Source organism: Hippoglossus hippoglossus, chromosome 22, assembly GCF_009819705.1.
Source record: "Hippoglossus hippoglossus isolate fHipHip1 chromosome 22, fHipHip1.pri, whole genome shotgun sequence".
NCBI lineage: Eukaryota > Metazoa > Chordata > Actinopteri > Pleuronectiformes > Pleuronectidae > Hippoglossus > Hippoglossus hippoglossus.
Window position 1 is genome coordinate 14,481,123 of NC_047172.1, and position 17,691 is coordinate 14,498,813.

A 17,691-nucleotide genomic window follows, 5' to 3' on the forward strand; every position below is an offset into this window, starting at 1 on the left:
CGTTAAAAAGTCTTCAGCACTAGTTTGATGATAAGTTTTCAACCAGCAGCAGATGTTGGCGACCAGCAGTGTACAGCATATTAGGGAAATGTCATCAGTTGTGTACGTCAGCATCTTCAAGTGTTCCATCCTTTCAACCACAAGACACCCTCTCCAGAGGCAGGCCCGATACAGACTGGTCAGACCTGGGTCCATGTCCCCAACACCTTGGGGTTCAGTTGGGGTCATTTGTTGCAGTGTTTTACAGTCCATGATGTTTCTTTTATGGTCTGGCACAGGGCTTTTATTCATGACCCTTGACCTGTCTCACCAAATATAGCTACATGCTGTCAAAATGAATTTGTTGTGTCTGCATCAGGGTCATTTATTTACTGGACCCCCTCTCAATAATTGTCTTTACCTGCTGCACCCACACACACAACACAACCCTTCATAACGGCTTATATTCACTTTAGACCATAATATAACCAGATACCAACGTCCATCAGTTTAAGTAACAGCTTTACCCTGCAACATTTTTTATTCAAACTTCCCTTTGTCTCTCTGAAGTGTTTGAAACTATGTATTTGTATTGTTTCACTGTCCCAATGTTGTACACATTTATTGATTATCATTGCTTTTACTGTGTTCTTTTATCTATCTGAAGCAGACTGTGACTTAAACCTAAGTTGGTAAATAATAAAAATAAAGTCATATATATAATAAAGTAATTTAAATAATTTGATGATAAACTGAATTAACTTTACTTTCTGTACATTGTTATTATATTGCAGATGTCATTGTTGACGTTAATATCATTATTAGTATTATTATTGTTTATATTAGAGTCAATATTTAATATTCTAACCATTATTGAACCAGTGCAGTTTTACTGAGAACAAACTTGGGGGGGTACACAACGTACGTACGTAACGTAAATAACGTGGGCTGTGACTGCATCACTAACGTATATTTTCTAGCTCTCTTCACTTGACGTCAGGCCCCTGGTGGCGTGTTTTTGAATTACACCGGGAACACGTCGACTCCGAGTGCGGCCGTTGTGATTGGCTGTCGTCGATCACGTGCGCATTCTGAAGATGGCGTCTCCAAATGGAGGTAAATTCTAATTCTCTTCCCAGCTGCGCTGTGTTTAAACCGTCATTTCGACGTTATTCAGCGTTAAACTGTTAACTTCTCCTCCGCTGCTTCACATGTACACGTGGAGACGACAGAAGAAACGTGTTTAGCTGTATTATTACCGTCTGCTGGTGTTTTAATCGCTAGCTCACAGGAAGCACAACAGTAAGGTTAGATTCACAGTAAACACACAGAGCTGCTGTTTGAGGCTCCATCACCTCTGTGTGTGTGTGTGTGTGTGTGTGTGTCTGTGTGTCTGTGTCTGTCTGTGTCTGTCTGTGTCTGTGACAGATTCACTGTCAAGTCACAGCACCGACACACTTCACACACTTTACTGTAGTTGTTGTTTTATTTCTCACGTCTCACCTCGGACGTAACGTTGTATTCACAGCAGCTTGTACGCTGGTTTAACAGTGAAGTGAACTGTCCACACTCAGTTCACACTTATACCTGCACACAAATGTGTGCTGCACACAAAATATAGTTTAATATGAATGTTGTGCTCTAAAGGCCTCCTCTGATGTGTGTAATGTTCAGGTCTGTGTGTTTTAGGGAAGCAACCAACCCCTGATTATCATTGAATAATCTGCCCATTGTTGTTGTTTTTTTACTATTAATCGGTTAATTGATTGTTGTTGAAGAAAAAACTGAAGTGATGCTTTCCAATACTTCTGGACTATTTGGCCAAAGAATATGTCAAGATGTTATCAGGATAAATGTGATATTGTTATTTTAAGTCTAAAGACATATTTTTGCTTCTGAGTGAAGTTTGTGGTTTTAAACAAATCTGATGTAGATCAATTACTACATATTATATTGATGTACATTGAACTTTTATTGCTATTGATCAAAATTATGGTGGTTTATTGATATCATGTTATTGCCCAGCCCCACTTTCAGATGTCTTGATTTGTCCAAAACCCAAAGATGTTTAGTTTACCACTACAAATGACAAAAAAACCTGCAGATCCTAAAACGAAGAATTGATAATCAATATATATATATATATATATATATATATAACTTTCACTATCGAGTATCATAGTGATGGTGCTGAAGTGGACTAAACATATGAGTAATTATTCATACATTTTTGACAATGCCAACAAAAACTAAACTTTATGAACTTCCATGTAGGTAGAATTTATGGCAGAGCTGATGTATTGCAATAGATGAATCATATATATATTATATATAATATATTGTAGTGTGTGTGTTCTAGGGCACATTATAAATGTATAATTTGTAAATTGTGTCTGTGAACATTTAGCTTTATATATATATTTATTTTTACCTCCAATATTTTGACCATTTCAATACACATGTCCTGTGAGTTTTGTATGTTTTTTATGTGCACATTTTATAGCTATGTTTTGCTGTATATTATCCATCTTTGAATACCAGTTAACTGTTTTCTCTATAAACTGTGTTGATAGTAGTTATAATAGTTGTACTTTCCTACATCCTGAGGTGATTCCTTCAGATCTTTTTTCCGACCAACAGTCCAAAACCTAAGATATTCAGTTTACCGTAACACACAACAAGAAAAAGCATCAAAGCGTCACATCTGAGAGGCTGGAAACAGCAAATGTTTCATGGAAAATGTAATTCCTAAAAAAGCTGCTGATACATCCGAATTGGTCCGTTAATCAACTGTAAACATGAAATATCATACAGTAACACAACACATGTAAAGAGAATTGAAGTGTCCAAAACCTTATGTTGTGAGTTTATTCAGTTTATTATCGGTGAGGCTTGTTGTAGCATCGTCACACTGTTCAAAACTTGTCTATAAATAGCTGTACTCTACAGAAACAGAATGTACACAATGAATATGAAATATGATGTTAGCATGTGTCACTTTTGAAACATTTGCATAGATAATTGTATCAACTCTTATTTAAACCTGCATATATAACATGACCTATAACCTTTGGCCAGCTAAAGGTTAAACACTTTTTAAACACAATTGCGATAACACTAACTAATGCTAAACAAATATACTTTCTTGCATAAGTATATTGGTTTAACTTGTGACATCTTAATTTGGCTAGTGGTGGAATTCGCCCTAGACAGGTCATCAGTGTATCGCAGGGCCAACATACAGAGACAAACATTTACACTGATATTCACACACACGGTCAACTTTAAGTCTCCAGTCAAACAGAACCAAAAAACCTTCTTGCTGAACAGCGTTAACTGCTCCACCACTGCTCTGCCCTCATTGTGTTTTTAGGTGACGACTTTGAGTCGTCTTTGCTGAGTTTTGAGAAGTTGGACAGAGCGTCACCAGACCTGTGGCCAGAACAGTGTAAGTTTACCCTCTTGTGTCATCACTTATTATGGAGTTCTGTTTAAATGTTGTGTTTAATTATCCTGTAATCTCGCACACAGTGCCCGGCGTTGCTGAATTTGCTGCATCTTGTAAAAACGTGAGTTACAGTCGCCATGACTCGCTTTGATTTACAAACCAGATAATTCAATAGGCTCGACACACACACACTGTAATATTCTATAAGCCTGCTGTGTAAATCTTTGGTGAGTCGTCTGCTGAGTCTTTTGCTGTGTCTTATGTTTCAGCCCATCACTAACTCACCTCCCAAGTGGATGGCTGAGCTAGAGAGTGAGGACATTGAGATGTTGAAAGGTGTGTACCTGTACTTTGTTTACAGATGTGTGGTTATTTTCACTACACCTGCAACAGTTGGTGTTAAAAACAGGATGATTGTAGTGAAACAGCATTCAGATATAATCCTGTCAAACGGGATAACACTTTGCTAAAACTAGTTAAATATAGATTTTATTACTGGTCCTGTTCTGCCTCTGCAGAGCTGGGGAGTCTGACCACAGCCAACCTGATGGAGAAGGTCAAAGGACTTCAGAACCTGGCTTACCAGCTGGGCTTAGAGGAGTGTAAGTACACGAGCAACACACACACATTCACAGCACAGACAACGTTTATAAAAGCGTTTGGCTTGATCCAAATATATGGCGTCTTTAAACATTGCAAGTCACCACTAGATGGTGCTCACATCCTTTCTGTATCTAGCAGGTGGATTTTCACTTTCACATTCAAAACCCAAACACGTTCACTGCACAAGCTTATGTGTTTTTTATGCAAAGGTCAAATGTAGAAAATAAAACTTTGCAATTTAGAATCAACTCTTCACTCCTGTCAAACAGTGTAAACAAAATTACCTTGAGGTCTTAAAATAATGGATTTGGGTCAATCTTGTTAAATAGGAAAAGGTAAGAAATGGGGTCATGCCCCACAAGAGCCCACACAACAAGTGCTCCAGCATTTGATGGAGGCAAAACTCTAGATTTTAATCCAGTCCCCACTACCTCTATTGTCATAATCCTTGTGGAGTGTGGATTAGAGAGATGTAGATAAGTGCTCATATTTTCCCAAGAGAAAGATGGGTATTTATTTTTATTTTTCCAGTGAAAAAGCACACAAGCAGTGAGGAATTGTGGTATAGCCGCCCCCTTACTGTGAGTGGATGTATAAATAAATTTACATGTAGGTTAAATCAGTTAAATCCATGTGTATAAGGCAAAAGTGACCTGATGTAGAGACAGAGCAGTAGAAATAATGGAGTGTGGCCTCCAACCCTTTTGGCTTATAACAAACTAACTGCTCATACTTCATGAAGACAAATTGTATTTATGAATCTAATTATGTCAAATACATTTGGAAGGGTTTTGATAAAATTGGGGTTTTGCAAAAGTAGAAACTTTTTAATTATCGAAAGAAATCCTCCAGATTTTAGGCAAAGGAGTTGCACAAATATCTAAACAGACAAACTGCAGGAGTCAGGAAAGCTTAAATGCATATTAACAAGCTACAGGAAGCATCTATAGATTGTGTATCATGTGTTGTATTTGCATAGACGTGAAGTCACAAGGTGATTTTGTTGGGAAGGGCTCTAATCTGCATGACTCTAAACCCAGAGAGGAGTGTAATCTGACTGGTATGAAGATGTTAGCTGTCATAGGTGTAGGTCCGCAGGCTTTGCAATCATGTCGTGTACCTCGGGATGATGGGACACAATGATGGTTATTATTGGTGTCGGAGCAGCCCTGTAATGGGTGCCTGTTTAATGCTCTCTGGTTTAATTTTCTCCTTTTCCTGGCTGTCATGGGAGGCCTTGTAAATCTCGGCTACTTTTTCATCATGTTTGTGCACTCTTCACTCCCCATAAACGAGACACCGCGGAGTCAGGGCAGAGGAAGGGCAGGGGACAGGATTTACTGCCCCTCCCCCTTCAACATGTGGACCATTAAAGAGGGAGCTTGTTAATGGGCACAACACAATCAAGCTGGGAAAACTCACCCACCCGACTGCTGTGAGGACCTGAAACAGACATTTCAAAGACCATCATTCCCCTGTGGCTGGAATCCACCAAAGCAGCACTGATGCTGGTTCCTGCTTTTTCCTGCAGCTCATGCACTGTGCACATGTTGCTACATGCGTCGGTTTGCACACATGTATTAACATAGATGTGACGGGAGGATGTGACGCCCCCTTATGCCCACTTCCCCTCCCCACCAGCACCCCCAATAATGTGCTGTGTGACGCTGGCCGGGCCTGTTCTGGTCCCACAGGGGCCTGACGCGTGCCTCTTCCTCCGGGCCCCAGCTGTTACTCCGCCCCATGATGAATGCCCCTGTCGTGGGCCGCTGAGCGCCGGCATCAAGCCTGGGGTCTCTGGGGAGAGCTGAAGACTCTGATAAGTGCTGTTATTGGAGGTAATTGAAAGCTGAGTGTTCCTCTGGGATTCAGTTGGAGGGCCTCGGGTATAGAGACGGCTGGTAACATGGCTGCTGGAGCTGGTGGTGGTGCTTTATCACACATGTAGGCTCAAGGTGACGTTTACATTTAACACTTGTCCTAGGATTCTCTTTTGATAAAGAAAGACTGTTGTTAATTTAGGTTTTACAGTGTCTGTAGTGTCGTCTTTACTGTATCTCGAGTTAGCTGCAGTCACCAATCGTAGAAAATTCCAAAACATTTACTCACAAGTTTGCTTAAGCTGTTAAGGTGTAGGAAAGTGTATTTAATTGAGAGTTAAAGTGACCTGTGTCTGCGTCGGACAAACTAACTGGGTATTGATTAGGTCGTAAAGAGGATATGCACCATTGTTTAAAATGACATTCCGTTATTGTCATGGGTGGGAGCATTTAACAGTGCGAAAGCTGCCACTCTGCAATGAACTGGCTCCATTTGTCCAGTCATGATGCAGAGTTTGTCTTTCACATAAGAAGAACACAGCAGAAGATTCTCTCAGTCAGACGTGTTCACAACAATAGTCAACAAAATCTGCAAAGCGTTCAGTTGACAAGTGGCATCTGGGTAGAGCAGCAGGAGGCAGGACATGACGTAAACATTCTGCTACAGAAATCACATATTATTATTTACATCTCATCGACACCAGAGTCGGCCCATACATCCAAAAGCTCATGAATCTCATCTTTCCAAGTTGACAGCGGTCCTCTAGGGCACCCATTTTTCATCCTGAAATGTTTGTATTCTTTTTGGGGTTATTTTTCAGTTTGGCAACTGTCGCATGTTAGAAATGTCATCAACATGCCCACTCACTCACGGTGGATTCTTTGGACATTTTACCAGAGGGCTGGCAGGAAAAACTCATGTATACACCCTCTAGATAACTTCAGGGGAAGATTCTGAGTTCAGTGCATGTCTGAAGGCAGCTTTAGCTCGATTTTTCCATCTTTAGTGGTACCAATATATTGTCTTGCCCACGGACAAACACACCAGAGTAAATGTGTCACGTTTAAACCCAGGCAAAAACTTAATAGGTGATATCATCACATTATGATAACAGAAAAACAGATATAAAACATTTTCACTCAGTGTATTCTGGGTGTACGACCACCTGTTGTCACCTCCATTGCACCACAGAGCCCCTGTCCTCTGTCCGTGATGCCACCCAGCTTAGACCCAGGCTGACCCCCTGTTGAATCCCCCCATGTGAAGGTGAGGCTGAAGGTTGCCCTGCACTGACAGCTCCTAATGGGCCCTCATTCAACACCACCACCTCCTCCTCACCCTCAGGATCAATCTCCGGCCTATTAGAAGCATGCCGCTGCTGAATATGATTGCATTCACTGGGCCCCACTGGCGCTAATGTGCCTCCATCAATCCATCAGGACGGGCTGACCGCGGAGCGGGCGGTTATGAAGTGCCTGAGCTGACAGCCGCTGAATGAGGAACAGGGGATGCCTCCCCACCACTGCCGTTACTACCCTTCCTCCTCCTCCTCCCTCCTCCTCCTCCTCCTCCTCACCACCCTCTACTACTCCTCTGTGCTCGTCTTCTCACCTCTCTCCCCTGTGTCCTCTGTGGGCTCGTAGCTGCGATGAATGTCAGTGTTGTGTGTTTCCTTTTAAGGAAAGTGAGACAAGGAAAGAGGATGGTTCAGTTCAGAGGCTCAGTGTTTATCATCTCAATATTCAGTTACCTGGTGAGGTTAGTTCTTTCAAAGTGGCCTAGATTTTAAATTATTGGATGTGTTGATTGGTAATACCGCTGCTACTTATAGTCATTGTCTTTGTTGAAAGAAATGTGAGCCATACCAAACACGTTTTGCAGCAGCGTGACATGAAGTATCTCCTTCCTCGGTATAGCAGGTTGCAGCTGTATCTGACAGAGCCTGTCCACATCTTAACCAGGATCAGTGTCGGAGCAGTGTGAAAGAAGAGGGAGGCAGAGCTTAATACACACACACACACACATACACACATTCATACACACACTCGAACACTGCTCCTTAGTTCTGCCTGCTTGCCGCCTCCCTGAGCAGATCGGAAATGACACCTCATTTCCATAAAGGCATTAGGAATTCATTGGATTTTCTTTCCCAGCTAATCATAGTCCGGGTGTAAAACCTTTTAGGCTTTTTAATGAATGATTTTTGACTGATTGCCTATTAATAAGGACACCTCTTGAACAGCCATAGGCTGGGGTAGGGGATGGGAGGTGCAGATGTGTTTGTTTTTGTGTGTGTGTGTGGTGTGTCAACCAGGCGAAAATGCATTGGAGGAGCGGGAGGAAGAGGCGAGGAGGGGTGGGCCCTCTCGGTTGGGACATAAAGAGGAACCAGTGGCTCCCCTGGGAAATCACAGCTCGTGTCTGCATCTTAAATATCCCTGTGAAGTATCAATAAGTGGGTAATTGAATTTTGAACACAAACATGAGCGTCAGGTGTATGTGTTGCAGGGCGGGGGTGTCTGGGTGTGGGAGGGGGGGTGCGGATGCTGAATATGTGTGCCTCCAAGTGTTTCTTTGCTCGTGTGTTTGTGTGTGCGTGTCATATCCTCCGTGTCTCCCTCGTCCCCGGGGAGGAGAGCAGTGAAAGTGGATGTTAAATCCATTAAATAAAGCTTACAGCCCGTAATAGCTGAGCGGCACTCGGACATGGGCAGTGAGGGTCAGATAAGTCCTCTTAACTCTTAATGAAAGTGAATCGGGGCATTCGCGGCCGGGGGGCCAGGACTGCTGTTAACCCAGGTGCTCATCTATCTTTGGAGCTAACAGGGGTCCAGCGGCTCACTGGGAGCGTGCCATCTCATGTGTGGGAGGGGAGGTGGGTGGGGGGCAGAGCGATGATTACTCTCATTTTATACACAGGGGAGTTGTGGGGTAGGGGCCTGGGGGCGGGTTGTGACAATGACACCTAGCTCACTCACCGTAAACGAGGGGAAAGTAAGATGTTACCTTCCTCTGCATTTACATTTCAGCCACCAGGGATTTGGCAAATGAAAATAATTTGCTGGCCTGGAGCTGAAAATAAAATCGCTGTAACATTAAGGTTTGCACCACAGAATATCCTGTAGTGTTGGCTTTAATTATAAAAATTCAAATAGGCTCGGGCTTTAGAGTGAGTTTTTCTTCAGATAAGTTCATCTCCATTGTTGCTGTTACAGCTTAGCAGCAGTAATCAAACGCAGATCTATATCCAGAGGATCAGTGGGCTGATGATGTGGGAGTGTGGGCTACAGGAGGCAGAGACCTTTAGCAGGCGGCTCCGCTGTTATCTGCTCTATAGTGGCCTCTCTATCTGGACCATAATCCCTCAGCCTGATGATAACCTGACTAATTTCTGTTTCTTTTTATACTGTGTCTGTTTATGCACGAAAAGGAAATGTCCTTAAATTAAAAAGTGGAATACAAGCAGCACTGAATATCAGGTTTAGGTAAAAACACTATATGCAGTACAATGTGGCTGTTTACTGAATGAACTTGTTAGACGATGATGGAATCTCACACCAGTCGCGGCTAAATGATAATAGGATAGCAACAAATCAACAGGGTGAGGAAATGGCCCACAGAATCCATAAGGTGTCATTTAGTATGGATGGCAGCCGTAACAAGATGCTGATTAACTTAGTGCAAAATTAGTAATTGACCTTTCTAATCAACTAAACAAATCTCTAAGTCCCTCTAATCAGTATTGATCTGCCATGTTGTATGACAAAGCCTGTGTGTGTGTGTGTGTGTGGGGGTGTGTGGAGTGGGGGTGATTTAGAGGCTCTCTAAGCTAAGCTTGTTTGTTAACACAAAATTAATTATTGATAAATATAACTTACTAATAACACAGAAGTTACAATCACTTCTGAAATCATCTATTTATTCTCACAATATTTCCTCAGATTTTTTATTTTGATATTTTTATGACTTGTTAGCATTTTTCACTGAAGACATTTAACGCGTCTCAGGTGTAAATGAATAAAAGCTAAATTTCAGTATCAGTGTCTCGCATGCTAACTCACTGTCACGTAGCCATTCATCCAAATATTTTGTGAATTTTAAAAACAAATTTCCAAATAATTGGTAAATAATCATGCAAATTAATTCTTGTTTCTATCCAGTACCCTTATTAAAAACATTAGGAGTTGGGTGCATCGAGAAAAACTGTTGGTGGTAATAATTCTCCAAGTCAGGACCATTAAATTATTCCAGAGGAAATGGTTTGCAATTCGATGATGTAATTAAAAGAGCGCCAGTCTAACCTCAAACAAAAACAATGTGGAAAATGTGATAGAAATATGTAGTTTATGGGTTTTTTTGTATGTTCATTTGAGGAAGGTCCCAGTCTCCTCTTCTAGCCACACAAATCAGATGGTTTTGTCTGTAACATTCCTTCATCTCTCCAGTAGATTAGAAGCCTCAGTGACATTTAAGTCACGTGATTTACACATGCTGCTGAATATCTTTTCATTGCACTTGTTTTAGGACATTTTTACTTTTTGAATTCTTGGCTTTGTCACTGAAACTGAAAATGCATATAAAAACAGGGTGTGGCTTCCTGAGACACTTGAACAGAATAGAGCCATTGTTGCCATTGAATCGAATGTCTGTGACTTTGGCTGTTGTTTCTCTTTCAGTGGTCCCACTACCTATGTACTATTTACCATGTCTTGCATATATGGTTACAACTTTCTTGATGTTTAAATTTTGGTTGGCCTCATCACCAAAATCAGACCCCATCCTCAACTTGCCAGTCACATCACTTTTCCATATATTTAGTATTTTTATAAAAAGAGAGACATAATAAATTGATCAGTGATTTATATTTAATTGGGTCTTTAATGAGATGATATCAGGTCTAAGAGTCTCTGTCTGAGTAGCGTGAGGCTGAACTGAGCCGTAATTAATGAAACGCTTGGTGGGCTGAGGGGTCTCAGGAGGAGAGGGCTCCGCCATCTTTGATCTGTTTTACAGTTTGGGCTCATCAAGAGATGGAGGAATAAATAACAAGAGAATCAGAGAAGGATGACACGTTTAAAATCTAAAATATGAACTGCTAGCTCATACCGTTCCTACTATACCTGCTCCTAATAATGAAATGGCATCAAGGCACTTGTGGTTTTAGGGTCATTTCAATTTAATTACTTTCTCTCGCCTAATTTTGATGGCTTAATTTCAATCTGACGCACCCGTGCATGTGCAGGGATCCCCTGATGACTTTGTTTAGCGTGATTTGAAGAGACAGCAAAGTGCAAAATGAATCCGTCCCATTCCAATTAGCATCATCTTTAACCTAATGACGGACACCTCAAGGTGACGTGGCCCCCACGCCCAGATGCACCATTATCATTCCACACTGTGCGACTCATCTAAATTACTAACTGACCCAGCTTTTTTCATTAGCCGCCGTGGGGAGGCGGGGCCCCCTTCACACCAGCACACACTCTCAGCAGTTGAGATCCTGATCACATTCTTCTTAGAGGCTTCGTTAGGTAGATGACTTTAATTCCCATTTGAAATCAGTCCTCACTCGGCTGCTCTGTTATATTCGTGTGGTGTACATGTTAGTTAAAAGCCAAATAAAGTTGCTGAGGTGATTCCAGCTTTGGTGCTGATGAAGACTGTAGTGGAGCCGAGAGGCTGATCCTCTTCTTATCTTTAACAAAGAGTAATTACTGTACCTGGGAGGTGGCTCTCCAGGGTTTATGATGATACTGCAGGAAACTCCCCACAGTCTCCACAGTGACACGACAGTTTGACTTTGACAGAAAAGCCTTAGAAATGATTTCACTCCCAGAGAAATCTTTTCAGTTCTCATTTTCACAAAGGGCCTTCTGCAGGGAGTTGGTATATAGTTCACACAGTTGTGCAACACCTAGTTGACTGAAACCCACCCAGACATCTTGTCAACAAGGAATTACCTCTATGCTTTGTTTACACATGTCAAAAACCTAACCAATATGTTTTATTGGCATCACAGATGTCAGCTGTGTGTGGCAAAATGAGTAAAGTTAGATCAAATTAGCAAAATCAAAGATACTAGTACGTCAGTTATGTAATTTTTGTGTAAAGTAAGATTAATTCAGAGGTTTTGTGATTTGGTCTCAAAGAAAAATAGAAACTGCACCAAATTGCACATACTCATAAATACCAGTTCCCTAAATATGTCAGATTTTTTCATGAAGATCCATACATTTGCTTTTGAGAAATTTGTGAAAATGTCCAAAATTCACCTTATCTCAAATTGTTTAAGACAGTGTTATAAGAATTCCTGGATCTGCCCCTTCGTCCCATCCTCAATTTTTGAGGAAATCCGTTCAGCAGTTTTTTTATAATCCTACTGACAGTATTGACATTTTTACAGAATAAAATAAATAAAGACTAGAATTAAATGTGCATTTACAAAAATATATACAATGATTATATAAGAATACTCAGCAGAAGACATAAATGAAGTGGATGTGATGAATTCACTGATCCCCTCATTTGCATTAGTTTGTATGTAAATGATGCTAAGAAGATGTCTCATCTCATAAAGCTATATGAACTGAATCTTCAACTTCAAGCATCAGTTTCCTGAAGAAGGAGCTGTGAGGACATTTGTATACTGTGTATAACCGACAAATAATGGTTCCTACTCATTAAAGAAACAAGAATGTCTACTTAAAATACAGTACTATAAAATATCAAGATTATAACAAAGATATTATATTTATTAAATTAATAATCTTTTTTTTAAATAGTCACTTTTTTATAAACAGTCCATAATTGCATGTTGAGGTTAACAGAGACATTTTGCTCCTTTTCGCTCATGACAAAGACACAAATCACAGTTTAATGCAGTAGGTCTGGGTACTTGAGCTTCACTACATTGAGATACCAATCAAGCAAATCACAAGACTATGTGGTAGCTATGTCTCCATTTTATGTTGTTTTCCATGTCGTGAATGAACAGATGTTTGTATAAATTACCTCCCAGCGTGAGGCTGCAGATATTAAATACATGCTTTGCATTACTAAACATTGGTTCAGACGTGGTTAGAGCTGCAGGCAGACGTGTGAGGCTGACGGCTTTGTTCTGGTTTTACCAACTTATCTGATCTGGAGTCTTATGATCATAATAATAAGAACTGGTATAGCACTCAGGAGATCGCGCACCTCCGCCAAGGGCCAACAGTCCCCTTAAATTGAATCAAGCCGCACCGGACTTCACACACTTATAAATATCCAGCCTCTAAATAAGCTGTTTTTTGTTACTCATCTAGAACCGTGAATTTTTTCAGGCAATTTCTTCTAAATTGGGAAAAAACACAATGTTAAAGAAAGTGAAAAAAATATTCCTAGATCCGCTCCGTAAATCGGATCCACACCAAAATTGATTGGGTTCTTTCCAGACCCATACCACATCCTTCCACCAAGTTGCATGGTAATCCGTCCAGTAGTCTCCAGTAGGGAATGATTAAAACTGGTCTCTTAGCCTGTGCAGCTCTTTATGCTGACGATGTGATTTTGTGTCTTCTTGTTTTCCAGCGAGGGAAATGACCAGGGGCAAGTTCCTGAACATCTTGGAGAGACCCAAGAAGTGACAAATCCTTCTCCTTCTTTGTTCTTCAAGTGACGGGACATTTGTGATTTCAAGCTGAATCAGATCTGTGTTTAGCGATATCATCTGACCATGTTCAGACCTCTACCACAAAGACTCTAAGACAGTGAACTGCAGCTAAACGCTGACGTCATCCCTCCACACTCCTCAGTTCACCTCCTCTAGATAGATGCCTTTCCTTTTAATGGAAACTTCAAATGATTTACTACCTTTCACAGAACGTCTCTGTAGCTTGTAGACCTGCCTTGATTATATTTTCTCTATTTATTCTTATTTCTATTTTAAACATGATTTACAATTTTTTTTTGCAATTTGTGAGGTTGTATGAATAAAGTTTTAACATGAAAAGAAGTTGGCTTTCATAAGGTGACGGAAGCTTGCAGCCAAAGCAGCTATTTTTGATAATGCAGCCGTTTTTATGAGGCTAACTTGGAGCTTTAATTGGGGCCATACCTTCATGCCTGTGCCGCTCCACAAAGAACAGCACCTCCCCGGCTGTGGACGTGGAAGGAGCCCCGACGTGGGAGTGCTCTCCCGACTACCAGGGCATGTTTTCCATTTAATGAGCATTAGAAGCAGGCTCCCACTACCTACACAAAACATTGCGCAAAAATAATATTGCTCATTGTCGTCGCCGTTAATGAGAGTTGACATAATTACTAGGACCATTTCTTTTCTAATTAGCACACTTCAGCGTCGTCGGAGCTAGCGGCCGGGCAAAAAGGGAATCAGACAGGCATGCCGAATGGGAAACAAAAAGAAGTCCATCCACCATAATTAGGTAGGACAATGCCTCGGACTGTTCTCGGCTGGAGATGTCGCTGAGGCTCTGGTCGCTCGCTCCCAACAAGTTACACTTCTCCCCAGGCCTCTTAATAAGCCCCCCGAGCGTCTTTCCGATTCACACGGACAGAGGCCGCCATTGCCTCGGTGGCTGCACCCCCTGCCTCTCACACGGACCCTGGCTCACCCCTCTGAAAAAAATATGGATTATTTACACAATTCCTCAGCTTTCAGAAACACCTACTGCCCCCGTGTGTGCTGGGACAGGGACAGAGGGTCTTGAACACAGCATGGACCATGGGGCCAGAAATCACCTTTAATAGGCTAACAGCTGCAGTCAGGACAGTGTGTAGGATAATCCAGCTGCACAGAGAGTTGAGCTATAGCCAAACAGAGGTGGCCTATACAAGGATATAGGCTGTAATGTTTATATAATGATGATAATAACGTTTCTGTTACACAATTATCACAAGTAACAAAATCCCCATATGTTAAGTACCACTTTCTATTTAGCAACTTAACACATAAATTCCCTCTCGTTTATATTCTGGAAAGGAGTTCTCTATGTGTGCTATTTCAAAAGATAAAACACTATTGATTACTTATTAACATCCATAACTGCAGACTGAATGGTTTATTCGAAGCGATAACGGCCTCTGTTTATTTATGCTGTAGAAACATTTATAACTGTAGGCCTATTATTAGCAAATAGAGAGGATTAAAACCTTGCTACACAAATGTGAAATTTAAATAAACAGAGTACAGTTACTCTTAGATTAAAGAAATACACGATAAAAGTACTTATTATATCCTGCTTTGAAAATGTCAATAAGAAAACAGTATTATAATCTACCTTTAATTTATGTTATAACACTCATTGTTAAGAGATTCCTTGTGTGTTATTTAGGCTGTTCAATTATTACTGGTGCTTGTGTATCCTACTTTGCTTTTTGCTGTTATAGTTGATCCAGATTGAGTTTATTTAACTATCTTATGCGCTGTTTGGTTTAATCTATAGCAGTCCATCATTTGTATTAGTTAATCGCTTACATTTTTTTTAAATGCATATTAATTTCTAACAAATGTTCTATCAAGTTACTTGTTTCCATTTCCATTTATTAGTGACGTATAACGTACACAGCCTGACAGAGGAAGTTAACAGGTATCTCAAATGTGTACTTAAGTATACTTACAATACAAAAAATGTACTTGGTTGCTTGGTCCCTTATTAAAAAGTGGTACCGTGAATGGATCATTTGCAGAATCCTTATACAATACTTCAAATTTCAGTTTCAGTTCACACAGGCTGTGACCAGACACTTGTTGATGCCTGATGACTGTTGAACACGGCTCAGTCTGCTGAGTGTTGATGTGGAAACAGACCTGGCGTCCTCAATATGCTGCAAGCACTGGTGGCTGCCTGTCACCCTCAGCAGCCACCCTGCAGCCGAGCAGCCTCTTCGGGTCAGTCCCCGCAGAGCTGCTCCTCCATATGCAGACAGGGAGGGAGGGAGGGAGAGGGGGGGGGGGGGGGGGTCACAGCTCATCCATCCATCCATCCATCCGCAGTGCGCTGCCTTGACCTCACATAGCCTCTGCTCCCCTATAAACGTCAATCCGATGTGCCCCCAGTCCTTAAATTAGCTGTCAATTAGTACAAATTAATCAACTCCTCGCCTAATTAAGCAATGTCGACGGGCAGCTTCCAAACATGCCATTGTGGAGGAGCCATGAGAAAGCTTGCAAACTCTTTCCTCAGGCGGAGGGAGCGAGGGAGGGAGGGGAGGGAGGGGGGGCGTTTACATGGCATCACATCACGCCCTGCAAGTGCTTTGGGGAAAGCATGAGGCCCTGGCTGTGCTTCAGTGTTTTTTCCCCTGACTCGGCTCCACATGTGTGCTGTCATCAGGTTCCCTGCCGCCTCTTCTCAGCTCCGAGCGTCCCGCTTGATTCAGCAGAGCCTGAATCACACAAACAGGTTTTTAATCCTGATTTTTAGAGGAGGAAAATCACTCTCTGTCTTTGTGTTTGAGCGCAGATGAGTACATTTGCAACACTTTCATCCTAAAGAACAAGATACTGAATCCACCTCTGTTAGATGAAGAGAAGCTCATATCTGGGATGAATGTGATGAGTTGAGAAATGGTCTGTGTCTGCTGGAGACCACCTAATGTATTCAGTTGTGTTTCCACTTCTGCCGTGACCTTCCTGCTCATAAACAAGTCGTCTGCTTATTCATTATCACCGATGCGTTTCAAGCTTTAGCAGCCACATCAGCAGGATGTGATATTCATTACAGTGGGCGGATTTTATTTTTTACATTCAGCTCTTTGTCAGCGTTTGACCTCTTTTGAAGGTTATAGGCTGGATAAGTTTACCTGAGCTCCTAACATGTGCTTTTACAAAGGTTTGAGGACACTTTGTAAAGATGCCAGGAACAGGAGCAGGAAAAGTGAAGGAAGCGAAGAGGGGGAGGCAGATAAACAAAAAAATGTCCAACAGCTGTTTGCCTTTTAATCTGCAGCCGTCAGATCCTGCATGTCTTTGATGGGCAACCCAATCTACACGAATGACTGAGCTAAATCTTCCCTTAATCTAGAGCCTTATTAGGCAGCCTCTCTCCTGCATGTAAATCAGCCATTTGCACAGGAGATGGATTATTAGAAGTCACACAGAGAAAGAGGAGAAAGTGTCAACAAACAAACAGAAAAGGAGAGAGGGAGATATGGATTGCAGCAGGACTGATGATGGAGTGAGAGCGGCTGCAGTGACTCGCCTGTAATTGACGGGTCAGCCTGACTCACACCCCTCCATGTTAATAAATGACTGGATCCCAGCGGGCCGATGTGTCATTAGCATATCCTAATAACATTGATTTCTTCATTAATAGAATTTCCACTAAATAGGCCCTAATTACTTTCAACTGGCCAACCACTAATTGCAGCAGCAATATTTTTCTCCTTCTTAATCAGCAGCTCCCTTCACCCTGTTTGATGTAAAGTATGAACGTGTGAGGCTTCAGTTTGCATCAAGTCTCCGTCACAGTTCATGTAGTTTTTAAAACTATTTAGTCACGTTGTGTCACGTCCTTCTGCATCAGCCAGCATTTTTCCTAGTTTTGCTCTGTAAAATGTGTTTATTATTTCAGTTTATTTCCTAATAGGCTTATTGTGTTATCACTGCAATGTGTGTACATGGCAAGTGTGCAAAGTAAACATTGCTGCAATCCAAATCAACAAAATGGACCAATTTTCCACCGTGTGATGTCAAAACAAATGTAATAAACATGAAAATGATGCCACTAGCAATTAGGACAATTAAGGAAACAATATATAATTACATAATTTTACACATTTGAATTTTCACCATAAATAGCCTTTGTAAAATTAGTTTCATGTCAGTCACATTACCTGAC

At 41.3% G+C, this 17,691-nt stretch overlaps 1 protein-coding gene across 1 annotated transcript; it reads left to right on the top strand.

Annotated features, from left to right (window-relative positions):
- The first annotated feature begins 1,016 nt into the window (after positions 1–1,016).
- Positions 1,017–14,853, top strand: lin52 (lin-52 DREAM MuvB core complex component). Its single transcript, XM_034576945.1, has 6 exons — positions 1,017–1,095; positions 3,353–3,427; positions 3,511–3,548; positions 3,697–3,763; positions 3,946–4,029; positions 13,421–14,853. Exons 1-6 carry the CDS (start codon positions 1,077–1,079, stop codon positions 13,474–13,476), a joined length of 339 nt encoding a protein of 112 aa, XP_034432836.1. The 5' UTR covers positions 1,017–1,076; the 3' UTR covers positions 13,477–14,853.
- Positions 14,854–17,691: the final 2,838 nt, after the last annotated feature.